The sequence below is a fragment of the Drosophila novamexicana genome, unplaced genomic scaffold (assembly GCF_003285875.2).
Source record: "Drosophila novamexicana strain 15010-1031.04,08,12 unplaced genomic scaffold, DnovRS2.1 tig00000644-arrow-pilon, whole genome shotgun sequence".
NCBI lineage: Eukaryota > Metazoa > Arthropoda > Insecta > Diptera > Drosophilidae > Drosophila > Drosophila novamexicana.
Genome location: NW_020824814.1, coordinates 3,365,223 through 3,382,321, shown reverse-complemented (window position 1 = coordinate 3,382,321; position 17,099 = coordinate 3,365,223). Strand labels below are relative to the sequence as shown.

At 45.0% G+C, this 17,099-nt stretch overlaps 1 protein-coding gene across 3 annotated transcripts; it reads left to right on the top strand.

Annotated features, from left to right (window-relative positions):
• The first annotated feature begins 3,311 nt into the window (after positions 1-3,311).
• LOC115762768 (protein trachealess) lies at positions 3,312-16,132 on the top strand. 3 transcript variants are annotated; one of them, XM_030705117.1, is made up of 10 exons: positions 3,312-3,614; positions 7,917-8,152; positions 11,443-11,510; positions 11,650-11,956; positions 12,108-12,229; positions 12,597-12,674; positions 13,175-13,368; positions 13,430-13,536; positions 13,598-13,745; positions 13,809-16,132. In XM_030705117.1, exons 1-10 carry the CDS (start codon positions 3,379-3,381, stop codon positions 15,262-15,264), a joined length of 2,952 nt encoding a protein of 983 aa, XP_030560977.1. In that variant the 5' UTR covers positions 3,312-3,378; the 3' UTR covers positions 15,265-16,132. The 3 variants fall into 3 exon arrangements, with proteins under 3 accessions (XP_030560977.1, XP_030560976.1, XP_030560975.1); XM_030705116.1 differs by lacking the exon at positions 12,597-12,674; XM_030705115.1 differs by lacking the exon at positions 12,597-12,674 and having other exon boundaries at positions 11,650-11,974.
• Positions 16,133-17,099: the final 967 nt, after the last annotated feature.

Below are 17,099 nucleotides of genomic sequence, written 5' to 3'. Positions count from 1 at the left end.
CTCATTCATTGTCTACGCCTTCACCTAAACACTCACACACACACACACACACACAGTCGCACGCACGCCCACTGGCATAGCGCCACCCACGCACCCCGCCCCCCGCCCACTGTCCACAGTGCAGCGCCTGCCGCGACTGGCACTTGGCACGTCTCCTTTTTAAAATTCACAATTGCCGCCAGCGAAGCGTAATTGTGGGAGAATTCGCTACGCCAACTTGTCTGCCACTCTCCCTCTCCCACCCCCCCCCCCCCCCCCTCTCTCTCTCTCTCGCCTACTCCCTCTGGCACTCTCTTTTAACTCTGCAACTGGTCTCAAGAAATCGATCACGTTTCTACACATGTTTCACTTGCGTTACGTTGCGCTTACGTAATTTCTGAAGCACAGTTACGAGGACGTGGCAAAAACACAACAGCAAAAAGTGCAAGTCATTGATTGGCTGCTCCAATTAGAGCTGGCACAAACAATCGATAACAAAGGCACTTGCTAAGATTTGAGAAAGTGCTCCACTTATCGATTAATTGCAATGTTATTTAATAACAAAATTTATATAGATAAATATTATAATATTTATATAGATAAAGTTAATTTAACAAACTCTTCGATGGTTTTCTGTGGATTTTGAGATTTATGATTAATTTATGCTCTTTTAAAAATACTTATAATCAACCATAGCTACCTTCATAGGGCAATACGAAAAGCATAATTTCGAAAAAGAAAATGCTTTTACGTTTACACAAACTCCAACAAAACTTAGATTGAAGGAAGGAGTTTGTTTCTTAAATTAAGAAATGCATTCGTGAGGTAGAAAACAACTTAGGAAATAACTAATTGAATAAAAAGACACATCGTATTTGATCTTAGAAATTACTGGCTAAAAAGAAAAACTTCTTGAAACAAGAATTTTGTTTTCTGGCTTAGAAAATGTTTAATTATTTGTCAGGATTGCGGAAGTATTGACATTTATGCTGGACATTACATAATATTTTTAATTTGATCAATTTATGAGCATATTTAATTTATTATAATACAAATATCTATGTATATTTGTACATAGGTACACAATCACAAAAAGGCATTCGTTCTGCCTAATTTAGCCGTTACTTAACACTCTTTGTTTTCACTATGCACACTGGTTGCCGGTTGTAACTGTTTGTGGCTGGGCTGAGAACAAAATGGCCGACGAGAGACTTTCACATTTCGTGTTGGCCCATTGATGAAATTAAACAATTTCTGGGATTGCTTGAAAATGATTATAAACGCATAAAAACCAGGCGCAAAAGTAAAATTCAAGCCGCTGGCTGTCGCTGTGCGAGGACGGAATAATAAAAAGCACCTCCCCTCCTCTCAGCCGATTTGTTGGCCAGCGCAAAATCCTGGCCCAGCTACCTGTGTCTCGCCCCGCCGAGCACGCACGCAGGAAGGGCTCGTAACAGTCGCTGCTGCTGGCCAGGCTCGGTAGCTGGCTCCAACTCCGAACTTTGCGGCTCAGTTTTCTTTTTTGTTGGCTTTGTGCCTGCTCCACCATTGGCATCTTGTCATTGGCATTTTGGTCACATACACAAACACACATAAAAAGCGAACGACAGACAACAAAACTCCCACACGAGCGCATGCAGCAGGCGAGAGAGAGAGAGTGAGAAAGAGAGAGCGATAGAGAGACAAACAGCCGAAAGAGCCGCTAAACAAATTCCCAAATGTGTAAAGAAGTAAACTAATTGCTGCGCGTGACGCAGCCCCAACGAAAACTGTGGATACCAGCTAAGCAGTATATAAAAGAGTGAGAGAAAGAGCCAACGTGTCGGCACTCCAAGCCAGTGCATGCGAGTGCGTGCGTGTGAGCGAGCGAGCAGGCGAAACCAGTTTTAGTTTACAATACAAACGTCTGCACGTACACATAAGCGCACACACACCAGCATAAACATACAGAGGCAGCTGCGCTGCTTTGCTCAGTGCATGAGGCACGCTCTCGCTCGCACGCATTGCTGTGCTCATTTGGTATGCGCGCTATGTTGATTCCGATTCGACGGCAGTCACGTCCCGCCCATTTGCACGCACACACACACACACACACAACACCCACACTAGCGGCGCCGACTACAGAGCTGACTACGACGACGGCGAAACGAGAGAGCTTGCGGCGAATTGGAGCGTGAGGCTGCTTAAAATGCTACTGGTGCGCCCTGTACATGACCAGGCGCTGTGTCAGGTGCACACACACACACACACGCACGCACACTGGCGCCGCTGCTGCTCACGTTCGTTGGCTCGCTCGTTGCTCGTCGCTTCGGCTGCTTCGTGTCGAGTCAAAGATGTCACCCCCAAAAAATAGTCTAGCTGTGTGCGTGACTCTCTCTTGCGTTCAGTGTGCGTGCGTGTGTGTGTGTGTGAGTTGTATGTGTGAGGGGGTCTATGGACAGCGCTGCCTTTTTTTGCCTTACTTTGGTTTTGTTCGTGACGTGAACGTGACTCTGAATTATTCTGCACGTATTCGTCGCCCGCAACGGACGTACTACGTAAACACAACTCTCGTAACGCGCGCCGCAGTTCTAGTTTGTCAGCTTCTGCTGCTGCTGCTGCTGCTTCCTCTTACGTTACTTTCAACGCCGTTTTGCTGCAGTTTTCACGTACGCTGCCCGGCCGTGCAACTGTAGCCGTACGTATCCGTATCCGTGTGCCTCTCTACGTGTGCGTGTGTGTCTGTGTGCGCCACCCTGTGCGTGCGTAATTGGCGCCCATTTGTTTGCAGGCCGCGACGCGACGACTATCAGCCACTGGAGCTCCAGCTCCAGTTCGAACTCCTCCGGCTGCGACTCCGGCCCCAAACTCAATCGCGCGAACGGAACCAGAGCCCGTCCAGCCATTCAGTTGCCAGCTGCAATTGCGTCAGCGACGTGCCGAACTCTGCTGACGTGCGAATTAACTGGCCGCCGCGTCGATTGCACGCTAATTTGAATGCCAATCGAAGCTGCGCGCCTGACGGACAGCCAGACGGACAGACATTCAGTCGAATCGTCGACGTTAGTTTTACGTGCGTATTGCGCCCACGCGTCTACGTGCGTGTGTGTGTGTGTGTGTATGTGTGTCCGGGTCCAAGGATAATTGAAGACAGCAACTGACACGTACGCGTGCTCCAATTTGCCAGACAGACAACAACACGCCGCAAAAAGGATGCGTCGTTGACCTCCTGCCAGCCGGCTGCGTGTGTGAGTGTGTGTGTGCGCGTGTGTGTGTATATGTGAGAGAGTGTTAAGTGTGCCAAAACAAAACAAAGCAAACGCCTCCAGTGCAATACAGTTCTATTGAAAATGTGCCACAGTGCTAGTTAAGCAAGTTTGAGTGTTACGTTAATCAGAGAAAACCCGTGCGAGGACTAAAATGTTGCCCTATCAGGCGGTGGCCATGGACTATGCCGGCTATCAGCGGCAGCCGACGCCGGGTCATCCCGGCAGCCATATGGTCGGCTCGCTGGGCATGTCAGCGGTGCCCTTTAGCCACTCGTGGATGGTGCCCACACAGGATCTGTGCGGCATGCCGCCATACAACAAAATGCCCAATCAACATCAGCCGGGCGCGCCAGGAATGCACGCTCAACAGCAACCCATCGAACCGGGGTTAGTTGACACGGGGTAAATTGCAAAACATATACAAATACATACCTCATGCACAAGTCAAATGTTCAACTAGTGCTTAAATTGCATAGTGTTGTAAATTGTTAAATGAGTTACGGGAATTTACACAGTTTATGCCATAAATCGCAGATTTCTAGCGGTATTTTGGACCAGAAGTATATCCAGACTTTTTTTATATCATAGTTCGAAACTTGCAACAAAGTTCGTATTTTAAAGATTCTTCTATGTCAGAAATCTCTCCCAAAACATTAAGTTTGTTTGTATTGTGGAATATCTTATTATATATCCATTGATATCAAGTCTTATCTTTTATCTTTCAATTTAAAAGGACACAATCAAAAAACAACAAATCTGTTTGTTAAAGTGTATTTCTATTTATAGTGAAAGCTTAATCCAAGCGAACTTCAGCTTGAGTCCCAATCTTAAGTCCCATTTTAGAGCGAATCCCTTCGCAGCACGCTCTGTAGAACCAACTCGAGCATTATTTTGTGTACTAAAACTTTTCCTATATTATAAAATAAATTGAAATTTGGCGTGACATCTTTAAATAGCTTCTATTTCGTATTCGTGCATTTAATGTTAGCATATTTTTACATGGAAATATGTTAAGAAGTTTTCGTTTTGGGTTTTCAATGATTCCCTCTACACTTGTAATTTCTGTGATATATTTTCAAGGCAAGCATCTTCTTCACAACAAATCTTTAATCTTGTTATTATTTATCATTTATAGAACATAATGTATATAATGCTTGAAGCATTAAAAAGTATGCAAGAATCTTTGGGAACAATCACTTCATCCTACTCCTTCACTTTAGTAATACTTAGTTATTTTGCCTATTCCTTATTGTGTTTCCAATCATCTAAGTTTTGGACTTACTTTGGCGCTATTTTTACGCCAATTCCAAATCATTTTCTTTGTTTTAATTTCTTTTCTTTTGACTTTTAATGCTAGAAATGCCATAGAATTATAAATGATTTAATAGCTTTGACTTGATCTTTTCATGCTTTCCATATGAATACTTAGTTTCAATTCCTTCTCATAAGGTTTCCTGCTTGTCTTCTTTCAATTTTGCATACCCTGCTTATATTATACCCTGTTTATATTTCCCACTGGCATTACGATCTCAACGAATTCTACATTTATTTAAAATTCGTGCCAAATCCATCCAGAAGTTACATTTATCTCTTATCTAGTTTGTTTTCGCCACTTCTAATTGGACCCAATTTGGAATCATTTTTACGACTATTTCGAATAATTTTATTTGCTTTTCCCCGTTTTCCACGAACTGTGATTACATAATGTCAGTCAGCTAGAGTTACAGTTATCCCGCTGTGTTGTCTGTTTGGCAACAAAGCAAACGACTTGAAGCAACTGATAAAGCCATAACGGTACTTCTCACAGCCCATAAACAATGGCTCGAAACAATCTTATCCTTTTATGATGACAGTTTTTCTTTTCGCCTTGTGTGCGCGAGTGTGTGTGTGTGTGTGTGCGTGTGTGTGTGAAAGGAAAACAAAAAGAAAAATAGCTCAACTATTTTCTCCCATCTTACCCTTATCGTGATCTGGTCTGGTTGATTGGCAAAAAGAAAAAAACCGCAGTAGCGCACATAAGATCATGTAATCCGCTTAGGTTCTTAATTCGCCAGCGCATTAAGTCCTTAATCAAATGACAATATTGTGCCCCTAAATACCCGAAACATTACCTTTCCCAGCTAATCAAGTGGAAGTGCAGCTAATACAAGCAAAAGAATCGAGCGCAGCTTTCACACAGACACAGCTCACGCATGAGAAAAGCTTTTACAGGCGCTGCAGGCGCCCAACACAGAGCTTTCAAAGCTCACCAATACAACAAAAACGTTCGCCTCGTTCCGTTTCTCATTTTCGCTAATGACGTGCAATTTACACGCCAAATTGCAGCCCCCGTTTGTGTTTTTTGTGCGAAATTAAAAAAAGAGCAGACAAATCATTTATCAAGGCGACACCTTGGCGTTTGCGCGCCGTGACAAATGTGAAGGGATCTTTTGCACTTCCTTTGGGCTAATTTGAATGGCATTGATATTGAATGCAGCAAAGACTGATGCTTCTCTGCAATAATGTAATTTGCTCGACGTGTGGCAAATTGGCTAACAAAATTGTATTTAGTCAGAGTCGAACAGTTCCATTTCTATAGGTTCTTTGAACTACAAGTTTATAAGAAAAACTCAGGTACTTTTATTCTTTAAGCATAATTTCAACACAACAACAAGCTGAGATTTAACAAACTAATTAAAAATGTTGTTGGGATATAAAAGAGGCCAAAAACTGGCTTGGCCCGTGGCAGACGCATGTTGTACGGGTTTCCATACGCGCTCTTTACGCCGGTTTCATTTTAATTATCAAAAATATTTTTATAACCAAACGACGTTGAGCACAGATAAGCATCAGAGCGTTGAGAGCAGACTGCAGAAATCCCCAGCCACAGACACAGACACAGACGCAGACACAGAAATCGTGGAGCGCAGAAGCCGCTTCGGCTTTAATAAAGTTACACAAAACGAGGCTCGAGCTTGTGATGAGCGCATTTACAGATGCCCCACAGACATTAAAATAAATGTAAAAGGCCACAAAATGTACAAAATGAACAAACGCGCAGCCGAGAGCCAGCTAAAAGATCATTTAGGCAATGGGCGTGCCTCAAATACCCTGCACTTGGCAGCGTAAATCTAAGGAATAGCAAAGGCGACGTGTTGCCAGTGTTGAGTAACATTCTATTATACAGAAACCAATGCTGCACAGTTTTTGCTTCTTGAACCTATGGCACGAATTTTCTCAGGAAAGTCTATTAGATTCTGGAAACTAAAAGTCCTTATTGTTATAAGAATCGTTGAATCCTGATCTGTTTATAATAAGAATGTTATCCCAGCGACATATTTATCTATATTTATTGTAAAATAATCTTTTAAATATTTTTTATTAGATGTTGAATCTTAACTAGATACGTCAAGTTATTTTCAAAAACTTCAAAGCTGTTACAAATATCAATAAGCCCCCTTTATGTTAGGGTATACAATTTCACTGCAAACAGACAAACACAAAAACAACAACAAGAATACAAAGACGAAAAAGCCCGACGACAACGAAAGATGACAACAAACTTAAATTATGAACGCTTAAAGCCAAGTTTCTGGCGAAGATGATGGGCCAGTTGATAATAGCAACAGATCCAGCGGCTGGCTTTGAGACCCGCGCTGCTCGCTTGCAACAGTTGCGCAGCTGCTGAATGAAAAGTCTGTGCATTAAGGGAACTCAGATCGAATCAGTATCAGCAGAGCGGCATCTCCGAGACGAGCCACATAAAAGTGAGCCAAGTAGCAAGTGGGGCAAGAGCGTCGCGGGGCAACTTTTGTTAAAATATGAAACAAACCGAATACAGATACAGATACAGATACAGATACAGATACAGATACAGATACAGATACAGATACAGATACAGATACAGATACAGATACAGATACAGATACAGATACAGATACAGATACAGATACAGATACAGATACAGATACAGATACAGATACAGATACAGATACAGATACAGATACAGATACAGATACAGATACAGATACAGATACAGATACAGATACAGATACAGATACAGATACAGATACAGATACAGATACAGATACAGATACAGATACAGATACAATTACATCTTTAAATACATATACAGATACATAGACAGACATTTATAGATACAAATGCATATTCATTCAGAGATACAGATACAAATGCAGCCACAGATACAAATACAAACGAAAATACAGATACAGACACAAACATCCACTGCAAACAGTTTGGACAATTGGACAAAGGAAAGTCTGTAGCGCATAGAAAATGAGCCTCAATTTTTCTAGCTGTATAGAATAAGAGAATAAGATATATATGGTATATAGAGAGATCCATTGAGATCGTGTGAGAACTATTGTGAGACACCACGAAAGAGACACCCCGACTCCCAGATAGCAACTCGTCCGCTGAAAGACTGACAAATGGCTGGCAATTAGTTTGGATCTGACACCATTTCGTCACAATGCCGCGTGGGCAGACGGCAGACGGTCCCAGGGCCAAACAAATTGCCAAATTGACAGCTCGGGCGACGACAGGTGAGAGATCCGCTGCCGCTCTGGAGGATCTCTGGCCTAGTCTTGGCTCTGGCATTCGTCAGTGTCTACTTATTACTATTGCCCATATATCAATATTTATTTATTGTTGTTGCTTGGCTAATCTCTGTTCCGTTTGTTGCAGCATTCTGGAGCTGCGCAAGGAGAAGTCGAGGGATGCGGCACGCTCGCGGCGCGGCAAAGAGAACTATGAGTTCTACGAGCTGGCCAAAATGCTGCCCCTGCCGGCAGCCATAACCAGCCAGCTGGACAAGGCCTCCATTATAAGACTGACCATTAGCTATTTGAAATTGAGAGACTTTTCCGGACACGGTGATCCGCCATGGACGCGCGAGGCGTCCAGCAGCAGCAAGCTTAAAAGTGAGTACCAAAAAAACCAAATAAAATTAAATAATAAATATAAGCTATGGGCATATTTAAATATTAAGTCAAGTCGCTGATTTCATCCTTTAAATAGTCCGAAAAGTTCCTTTTAACATCAGCAGAAATGCAGAAGAGTTTCTTTTATGCGAAGCAAATGTCTTCTATTTTTTCATATTTATTTTACTTCAGGATAAATTAAACAAATAGAGGTTTTTGGCTTGAATATTTCTCTCTAAACAATAATTAACTTTCTTAACATATTATGTTAATTTAACTATCTTTTATGCCCGTCTAAAATAGCTCAAGCATTGCCAGTTCCTTCTACAACTTGTCAGCTGGCCGACATGCTTATCGGACACTTTAGTTGGGCCGCGACTGTCAGTGCAAAGTGAAATTTCATTGCTCATTTGCATACGCGACTGTACGCTGCGCGAGCGTGGGCGGCCATATTGGACGCCATTGTTGCGGCGAGCGTGTATGTCAAGAGAGTGCAGGGGAAGGGAGGGGAGGGGCAAGAATGAGCGAATGAGCAATAAAACCGAAAGCAGGAAACACATTTGCCTAAATTTTACAGTCGCGGCCAGCCGCTTAGGTTCAGTGAAATCAAAATTTGTCAACTTTTCTATGCCAACAAAAAAAAAAAAAAACACAAAAACCAAAGCAAAATATGCGCGCGCACCTTAAAAATTGTTGAAGCCAGCAAATTTATTGGCTTTACTTTTATTTTGGGCTTTTGCTTATGGCCCGCGCAGCGAGAGAAGCGAGCAGGCAGCAGCGAGAAGCGAGAAGCGAGAAGCGCCATTGACGTTGGGGGCCGCGCGATTTGTCAATTTGCATAAAATATCGTTATTAAGCGCAGTTTATTGTTTATTTGCTGCGCATGCGCAGCCATTTTTGTTTTTTTTTTTTGGCTGTCTCTCCTTTTATTTGTTTTTATTTTCTTATAAAATTTTTGCTGGGGCATTTTTATTGTCATTGCCGTTTGTCAAAGCTGTCGTTGTGGAATTTCAGAAGGCCAATCCAACTAGACAGCCCCACAGTCCCACAGTCTCACAGTCCCGGCCTATAAACAGGCACACTTTGGTCATCTGTCAATGGCCCATTAGGCAGTATTTGATCGTTGTGGAATATCGGTAAAATCATAGATGATTAACCCCAAGTGTAGGCAGCTATTGCAGCTTTCACAAGAGCCATAAATGATGCCCGATTTGGCAAAAAGACATTTGGCCTAAAGCACTAATGGCCCAATAACTGATTATAGTCGTAATTGCAAAATGTCTCTGACTTTAAATGTTGTCGCAAAATGAAAGCTCAATTAAGCTAGAATTCGATAATGGCTCACTTTATTGTTTAGAATACCTTTTTAACTAAGCTTACAGCCAAAAGTAAGACTCCTCTAGTCGGTATGCCCGACTCATAATCGGCTTAGTTATGAAGAAGTTATGGAACTCTTCAGTTTAGAGAAGTTCGGATACAATAGTTTAAGAAGTAGCTAAAAGATATAAGATACAAAATCTTAGATATAATATTAAGATATAGATTCTCATCTAGAAGCAGAAAAATATAAAAGATAAAGCATTTAAGATATAGAAGCTCATCTTAGAGCAGAACTAACCTGATTTCTTACTTAAAATGCCTTCGCTCGGAAATTCTTAAACTTCGCTCAATGTAAGGCTTTGTAAATTCTTCAAGATTGAACACTCAAAGCCAAATCTTGGCCAGAATTTGCCAACTGGTAAACGTTGCCAATTGCCAGTTGCCAATGGCCATTGCCACGTCATGCTTCGCGCAACGCTGGCCACGTCGACGTGCAGTTATTGTCACGTCAAAAGCATTCCAAGCCCAGACGACAGTTGGAGCCCAGCTCAAGGTGCGCTGCCAAGAGACAGGCTGGAGCTTGGCAGAGTGTAGAGGCGGGTGAGAGGGTCGGGCCATGGCTGGCCGGGCACAAAGGCAATGGCAGCTGGCCGAGTCGAAAAGGTAGACGGGGCCACTAAAAAGTAATCCAAAAGCAATGGGGCGTCAAAGAGGGTGGGGGGAGGGCGTTCAATTGGATTATTATGCGAAACTAAAACCCAAAAAGGCAGCAACAAGCTGCGGGCAATAAAAAGCACTTCAATTTGACCCACAGAAAACCAAAACCAAAACCAAAAAAAAAAACGCTCGACAAAAAAAATTATTATTAAAGCGTGGGGCGGGAAGGTCATTAAAGCCACAGTTGTTATGCTGAGCTGCCCCGCCCTTGTGCCACCCCCCCCAGCCAGCGCACACACATATGGCCAGCGGAAGCGGAAACTGTTTGCCAAGTTGGCCAGCCAGCGAAATCGCTGGGGATTTGCGCACACAAAACGGGCAACGGGAATGGGCACTTGGATTTGGACTTCGCCTTCGACTTGGACTTGGTTTTGGGTTTGGGTTTGGGCGATTGGCACTTGTGCGAGTTATGACCTGAGGCTGGGTCAGTACTGAGAGTGGGGGGTGTTGCTTGTGGCCCGCCCATAATCGTAAAATTCTATAATTGAATTAAATAAATATGCTTCGAATGGGCAGCAGCTGAGAAAATATTGGCTGGCCTCTCATATTTATGATGCGCCGTGGTTCTCCACAGAAATTATTGGATTGTTTTCCGAGAGGGTGCAGCATCATTTATGTGTTTTTTGGTCAGCAATATCTGCTTTATCGACGGAGTTTCACATGATTATGGTATGCCACATGAATTGCAGACTAGACAGACTTGCAGACATTCTAGATCAAGAAACTAAGAATGTGCTAAGAATTCAATACAAGACAATAACTATCTATATAAAACGCCTATTTCTTTTTAATTACACTCAAAAGGCTGGAAATAGTTGAAAATTCTGTTAGTATCTTATACGATCTGTTTTCTAATGTTTTTTGTGTTCATAAAAGAGATATTCTCTTTAAGAACAAAGCTTCCGCTTAAAAAGTTAATTTATAGCATTTTGAAAGATTCACCAACACGAGCGGAAAATGTGTGGAATACGCGATAAGCCGAAGGTGGAATTTTTTCAAAAATTTATTTTATGGCAAATTTCTTAAATGAAAAAAATATAAATTGTGCATTAATGCTTGCCCAGGCCTTGTTCTGGGTTGAAGTAAATATAACATATTGAAAAAGAAAATAAATAATGGTACTAAGAGCATCTAGACTTCGGTCTGTTGCAGCACACCCTTAGTATACTCTACCTTTTATTGTCAACTTTGTTCGTTTTTCCCATTCATTCGACTTTAACTGAACCACTTTGCATTCGCTTGTTGTCTTCCAGGTGCAGCCATTCGACGCAGTCCCGCCGTTGATTTGTTCGAGCAACATCAGGGCACCCACATACTGCAGGTAAGCAGCGTGAGAGAGAGAGAGAGAGCGAGAGAGAGGGAGAGAGAGAGAGGCAGAGATAGCTGCACTGGCAGCCATCTTTTGCCGAACCCATGCTTATGCAAATGTTTGTAAATGGAATTTATTTTATTCTCTGCAGTCGCTGGATGGCTTCGCCTTGGCGGTGGCAGCGGATGGCCGCTTCCTGTACATATCGGAAACGGTGTCCATCTACCTGGGTCTGTCGCAGGTGGAGATGACGGGCAGCAGCATATTCGACTATATACACCAGGCGGATCATGCGGAAATTGCCGACCAGCTGGGTCTCAGTCTGACCAGCGGTGCGGGCGGCGGCGGCGGCGGCGGGGGAGGAGGAGGAGGCGGTGGTGGTGCTGGCAGCGTCAGCGGTGCTGCTGGCCTGGCCTCACCCACATCGGGCGCTTCGGATGATGGCAGCGGCACACACGGTACGAACAATCCTGACGGTGAGTCGAGTCCGAGTCGCAAATCACACGCAAATCCTGGGCATCCTGGGCGTCCGGCAGCATCTAGTCTGCCTTATAAATGAAGCTTGAAGAATCTATTGGCTAACTCTGAAACTCTTTTGCCTTTTTGCAGTGGCCGCCTCCATGACGCAGGCCTCGACCAGCGGCTACAAGGGCTACGATCGCAGCTTCTGCATACGCATGAAGTCTACCCTAACCAAGCGTGGCTGCCACTTCAAGTCCTCCGGCTATCGGGTGAGTTTTGTCAAAAGGCAAAAGAAAAAAAAACACGTGTATTTTTACTGCCAAGTTCCCCCAAACGTTGCCCGTGTAGTCTAGTGTGCGACGTTTCCGTAGTGTATTCAAGCACGGTTTATCTTTTATTTATACTTTATTTATTTTTATTTTTTTTTTTATTTTTTATACGATTTGGTTACGAGTTATGGTTTGTTTTTGGTTACAAGTAGAGCTGCTAACACCTAGATTTGTTCTGTCCGGTTTTTGTGGGGCGATCGCTTTCCATGTAGACTAACCGTTCTTTGGTTGACAAAATTGTCTCTGTAAGCATTTGTTGTGCATTCTGTTTACACAAATTACCATCCCATCCACTGCTTATCTACAGGCCAACGATGCAACCAGCAATTGCAACGGTAGCAATAACAATGGTAAAAATGTTAAGAATCCGGCCTCAAACTATTCGGTACGTATCAATTGAAATCAGTACAAAAACGCAAGGCAAAACAAATTTCAATTAAAACTATACAAAAAATAAAATAGTTTACTTCAATTTTTTTTTTTATTAAATAAGCAAACAATTTCGGCCACATTTCGTTAAGGCAATGCAAAACTGATTTTAGATTGATCAGTATCGAATATATATATATATATGCATATATACAGTCTACAGTCAGCTACAACAATACAAAACGCAACGCATCCAGGCTTCATACAGCGCGCAGCATTTGCCATGTGCGAGCTTTTCAATTGCCTTTGCCTCTGTATTAGTGAGCTTTCAAAAGCTGCTGCACTTGGCATGCGGCGGCCGCGTCGCGCGCTCGTGCGTGCGCCCTGTCCGTGTAAAAGCTCGGCTTAGCATTGGCAATTGCTGCGAAAGATTATTTTTTCTTTTAGGCTTTAAGCGCAGCTGTTGTGTTGGACTTCTGAGTTCTAATACGGCGCCTTGTCTTGTTGCCTTTGCAGGTCGTTCTGCTGCTGTGCAAGCTGCGACCGCAGTACACCTTCTCGCACACACGCAAGTCGCAGCCCCCGCTGCTGGGCATGGTCGCGTTGGCGATTGCCCTGCCGCCGCCGTCGGTGCACGAGATACGCCTGGAGTGCGACATGTTTGTGACGCGCGTTAACTTTGACCTGCGCGTGGCGCACTGCGAGCCCAGGTGAGTCAATTAACAGACACTGAATGAGCTTTTACTTAAGTGTAGTCTGTTTGCCTTGCAGAGTATCCGATTTGCTGGACTATACGCCCGAGGATCTGGTGAACAAGAGCCTCTACTCGCTGTGCCATGCCGAGGACGCCAATCGCCTGCGCAAGAGCCACACAGATCGTAAGTTCAACTTGTCAAGAGCCACAATTGAGCTGCAGCTCATGCCCAGCTTCTCTTCTAGTGATCGAGAAGGGTCAGGTGCTGACCGGCTACTATCGACTGATGAACAAGAGCGGCGGCTACACCTGGCTGCAGACCTGCGCCACGGTCGTCTGCAGCACCAAAAACGCCGACGAGCAGAACATCATCTGCGTCAACTATGTCATAAGGTGAGCTCAAGAAATACTTAATCCCGGCAGACCACTAAATAAATATTCCTCATGCCCTTTCAGCAATCGGGAGAACGAGAATCTCATACTGGACTGCTGCCAGCTGGAGCCAAGCGTGGACAGCATCAAGCACGAGGAGGGCCTGGGCAACGACAAGAGCAGCGGCTCGCCCGGCGGCGATGCGGCCGGCGAGGGCAATGCGCATCTCAGCGCGGGCGACATGAAGCTGGGCCTCAGCTCGCCCAAAACCTTGGCCGACCCGGAGGGCCATACGCAGCGCAGCGGACGCGGACGCAATGCGTCCACGCACGGCAGCAATCTGAACAGCCTGGCGCTGATCAAGGACAGCCCCACGCCGCTGGGCGTCGAGGTCGAGGGCGTGCTGCCCGCGACAGTGGCCACGCCCGTGCCGACGCCAGCGCCCGCGCCCGCAACAACAACGGCGGCAACAACAACAAAGAGGAAGCGCAAGAGCAAGGCGACGCAGCAGGCCGAGGAGCAGCAGCAGCAAGCGGATCTGCAGCAGCAGGTGGATCAGCAGCAGCAGCAGCAGCCGCTGAGCAAGCTGCCGGCGCTGGAGCAGCCGCACAGGGATGCACAGCAGCCGCGCAGCCGGCTGCCCAGCATGGTGGACGAGCAGCCGGCGGGCGCAGACTCTGCCGTCAAGGATCTGGAGCATGCCATGTCCAAGCATCTGCCGTCGCCCAGCGCCAACCAGCCCAGCACAGACTTCAGCGCGGATGCCCTGATCAAGCATCAGCAGCATCAGGTTCAGCAGCAACAGCAGCAGCAGCTGCAGCATGATCCCAACGAGAAGAGCAGCACCATCCAGTGGATAGGCGCGCCCTATCAGCAGCCGGCGCCTATGCCGGCCACCGCGCTGCTGCGCCAGCTCTACGCCAATCGGGAGAGCGTCATCCGGGCCACAGCTCGCCAAACCCCAACGGGCGTCTTCTATGGGGAGCAGCAGGGCGGGCCGCTGCCGACGCCGCCGGGCAGCGAGTCCTCCTATGAGAATCAATATCTGCAGCTGCATTCGGCGGCGGCGGCCGCCTCGGTGACGCATCCGGGCGGCCAGAAGGCGCCCGGCGGCAACTCCACAGACGCCTTCACCAATCTGGTGTCCACCTACGGCGGCTATCACAGCTCCATTGACTACCACAACGCGATGACGCCGCCCAGCTCGGTGTCGCCGCGCGACAGCAACAACTCGGCCAAGGCGCCGGCCGCAGCCGCTCCGCCGCCCGGCCTGCTCGTGGGCAGCAATGGGGGCTACGACTACGCGGACTCGCTGCGCGGCCAATATGCCACGCCCGTGGATGGAGGTGCGCCCGCCGCCTCGCTGCCACTGAAGCCGCAGGCGTATACCGCCGGGATGCATCCGCATGCGACGACCACGACGGAGGGCGGCGTCACCTACAGCAATCTCGACCAGCCGCAGTACTTTGCGCCCCACTCGAGCTTCCATCTGTACCACAAGGGCAGCCCGGCGAGCGCCTGGTACTCGACGCCCTCCTAGGCGCGGCACGACCAGGCAGCCTTCGAGCTGCCCGCTTGCCAGCAAAGGCAACAGCAGCAGGAGCAGCAGCAGCGGGAGGAGTCGCAGGAACGTTGGGACTTTGTCGGCGCACTGGGCAAGGTGGCGCGCATGTTCTTTAATGCGCGCAAGGGCAACCACTAGACAGGGGACGTGGAAGGGATGAAGCGGGAGCTAAGCAAAGCCAGATACCATTTAAAAAAGCAAGTGTGGCCGGGATTAAGTGGGAGGATCATGACAAAAAGTGAAACTGCAAAGAATCAAAGCTTCATTTTGAGGGAAAAGGTAGGAGGGATCAAAGCCCTAGTTGAGAGCACAAGCTCTAGGGGATCGGGCCCCTTCGCTGAGGCGCAAACCAGCAGGAATCCAACTCCCACTCAGAGGCTTAAGCTGACATGGATCAAAGCCCTACTCTAGTGCAAAATAGCAAGGATCAATGCCCCACTTTTGGAACAAGCTAGTAGGGATCAATGCCCTTTTCCTTTAATCGCAAACTAGTTAGGATCTACGGCTCCTTTTGGAGCACAAGCTAGCAGGGATCAAGTCCTGCTCTGGCGTTAACTAGGATCAAATCGCAACTTTGCAACTGTAATCAAGTAAGGATCATGCTCTGAGGCACAAACTAGCAGGGATCAAAGCTCCACTTTGAAACGCAGGCTATCAGGTAACAAAGCCCCCTTTTAATCCCAAAACTAACTAGAATCAAAGCTCCACTCTAATCCAAACTATCAGGGATTAAATCCCCACTCTGAAACATAGAAAGGCCCCCCTTTAAGGCGCAAAACTAAACAAGATCGAAGTCCCACTTTTGGCCATAAACTAGCAAAGCTCAAGCTCCCCTTTTTTTTGCCACAAACTAGCCAAGATTAGGCCCCCTTCAGACGGAGACTAGACCACAGCCCCCCCCCCCCCCCTTCTCCTAGTGAAAACTAGCAGGGTTCGATTTCTCACTCTGACTCTCACTTCGCTGCAAAATGTACATAGAAAATTCGAAAAAAGAAGGCAAGAAAAAACTCAATATTTCTACAAAAAAAAAAACTATAAATTTATTTAGTGATTTTTTATTAAATATTTGGCTCAAATGCGAATGTTAAAACATTTAATGTTGTTAAATATTATGTAAGCTTGTAAATTATAAAATAATATTAACAAAAAAAAAAAAAAACGGAAAACTCACACGACAAAACCCATTGAAATTCAATTTAAAATACTCGGCAATTATGCAATTAATTAAAGTTAAAGTTAAAATTAAAATTAAAATTAAATTAGAGAAGACTTGGATAGTGTGCCAGCAACAAGTAGAAGAAGAAGAACAACGCGAACAACAATATGAAAATAATTAATTAATAATAATATGCATAAAATAAACATAGTTCTAGCATTTAATTCAACTCGCAGCACGCTCGTAATGAAATCAAAATGCTTATGCACTAACTCTAATTGTTATTAATTATTTAAATTAATTGTACATTTTTACCAACTACAACTATCGTATATATATATATATAGATATATATGGATACAGTTAGTGCTAAAAGTATGATTAATATTTAACATTTTTACAACATATCAAATGCTTCCTCCTCTAGATTACGATTACGCATTCAGCTTAATTGTTTATAACAGAAAATCAAATCTATTTCTTGAATTCAATTAGTTTTACTTAAAATAAATATATATGCATATATATATAAATACTTATATATATATATATATGGATATACCTCTAAGAGTTCTGCTTATGTATTTTTGTGTTACGTTTTTTGCCTAAACTTAAACAAATTAAAATTAACATTAATAATTGCATATATACATAC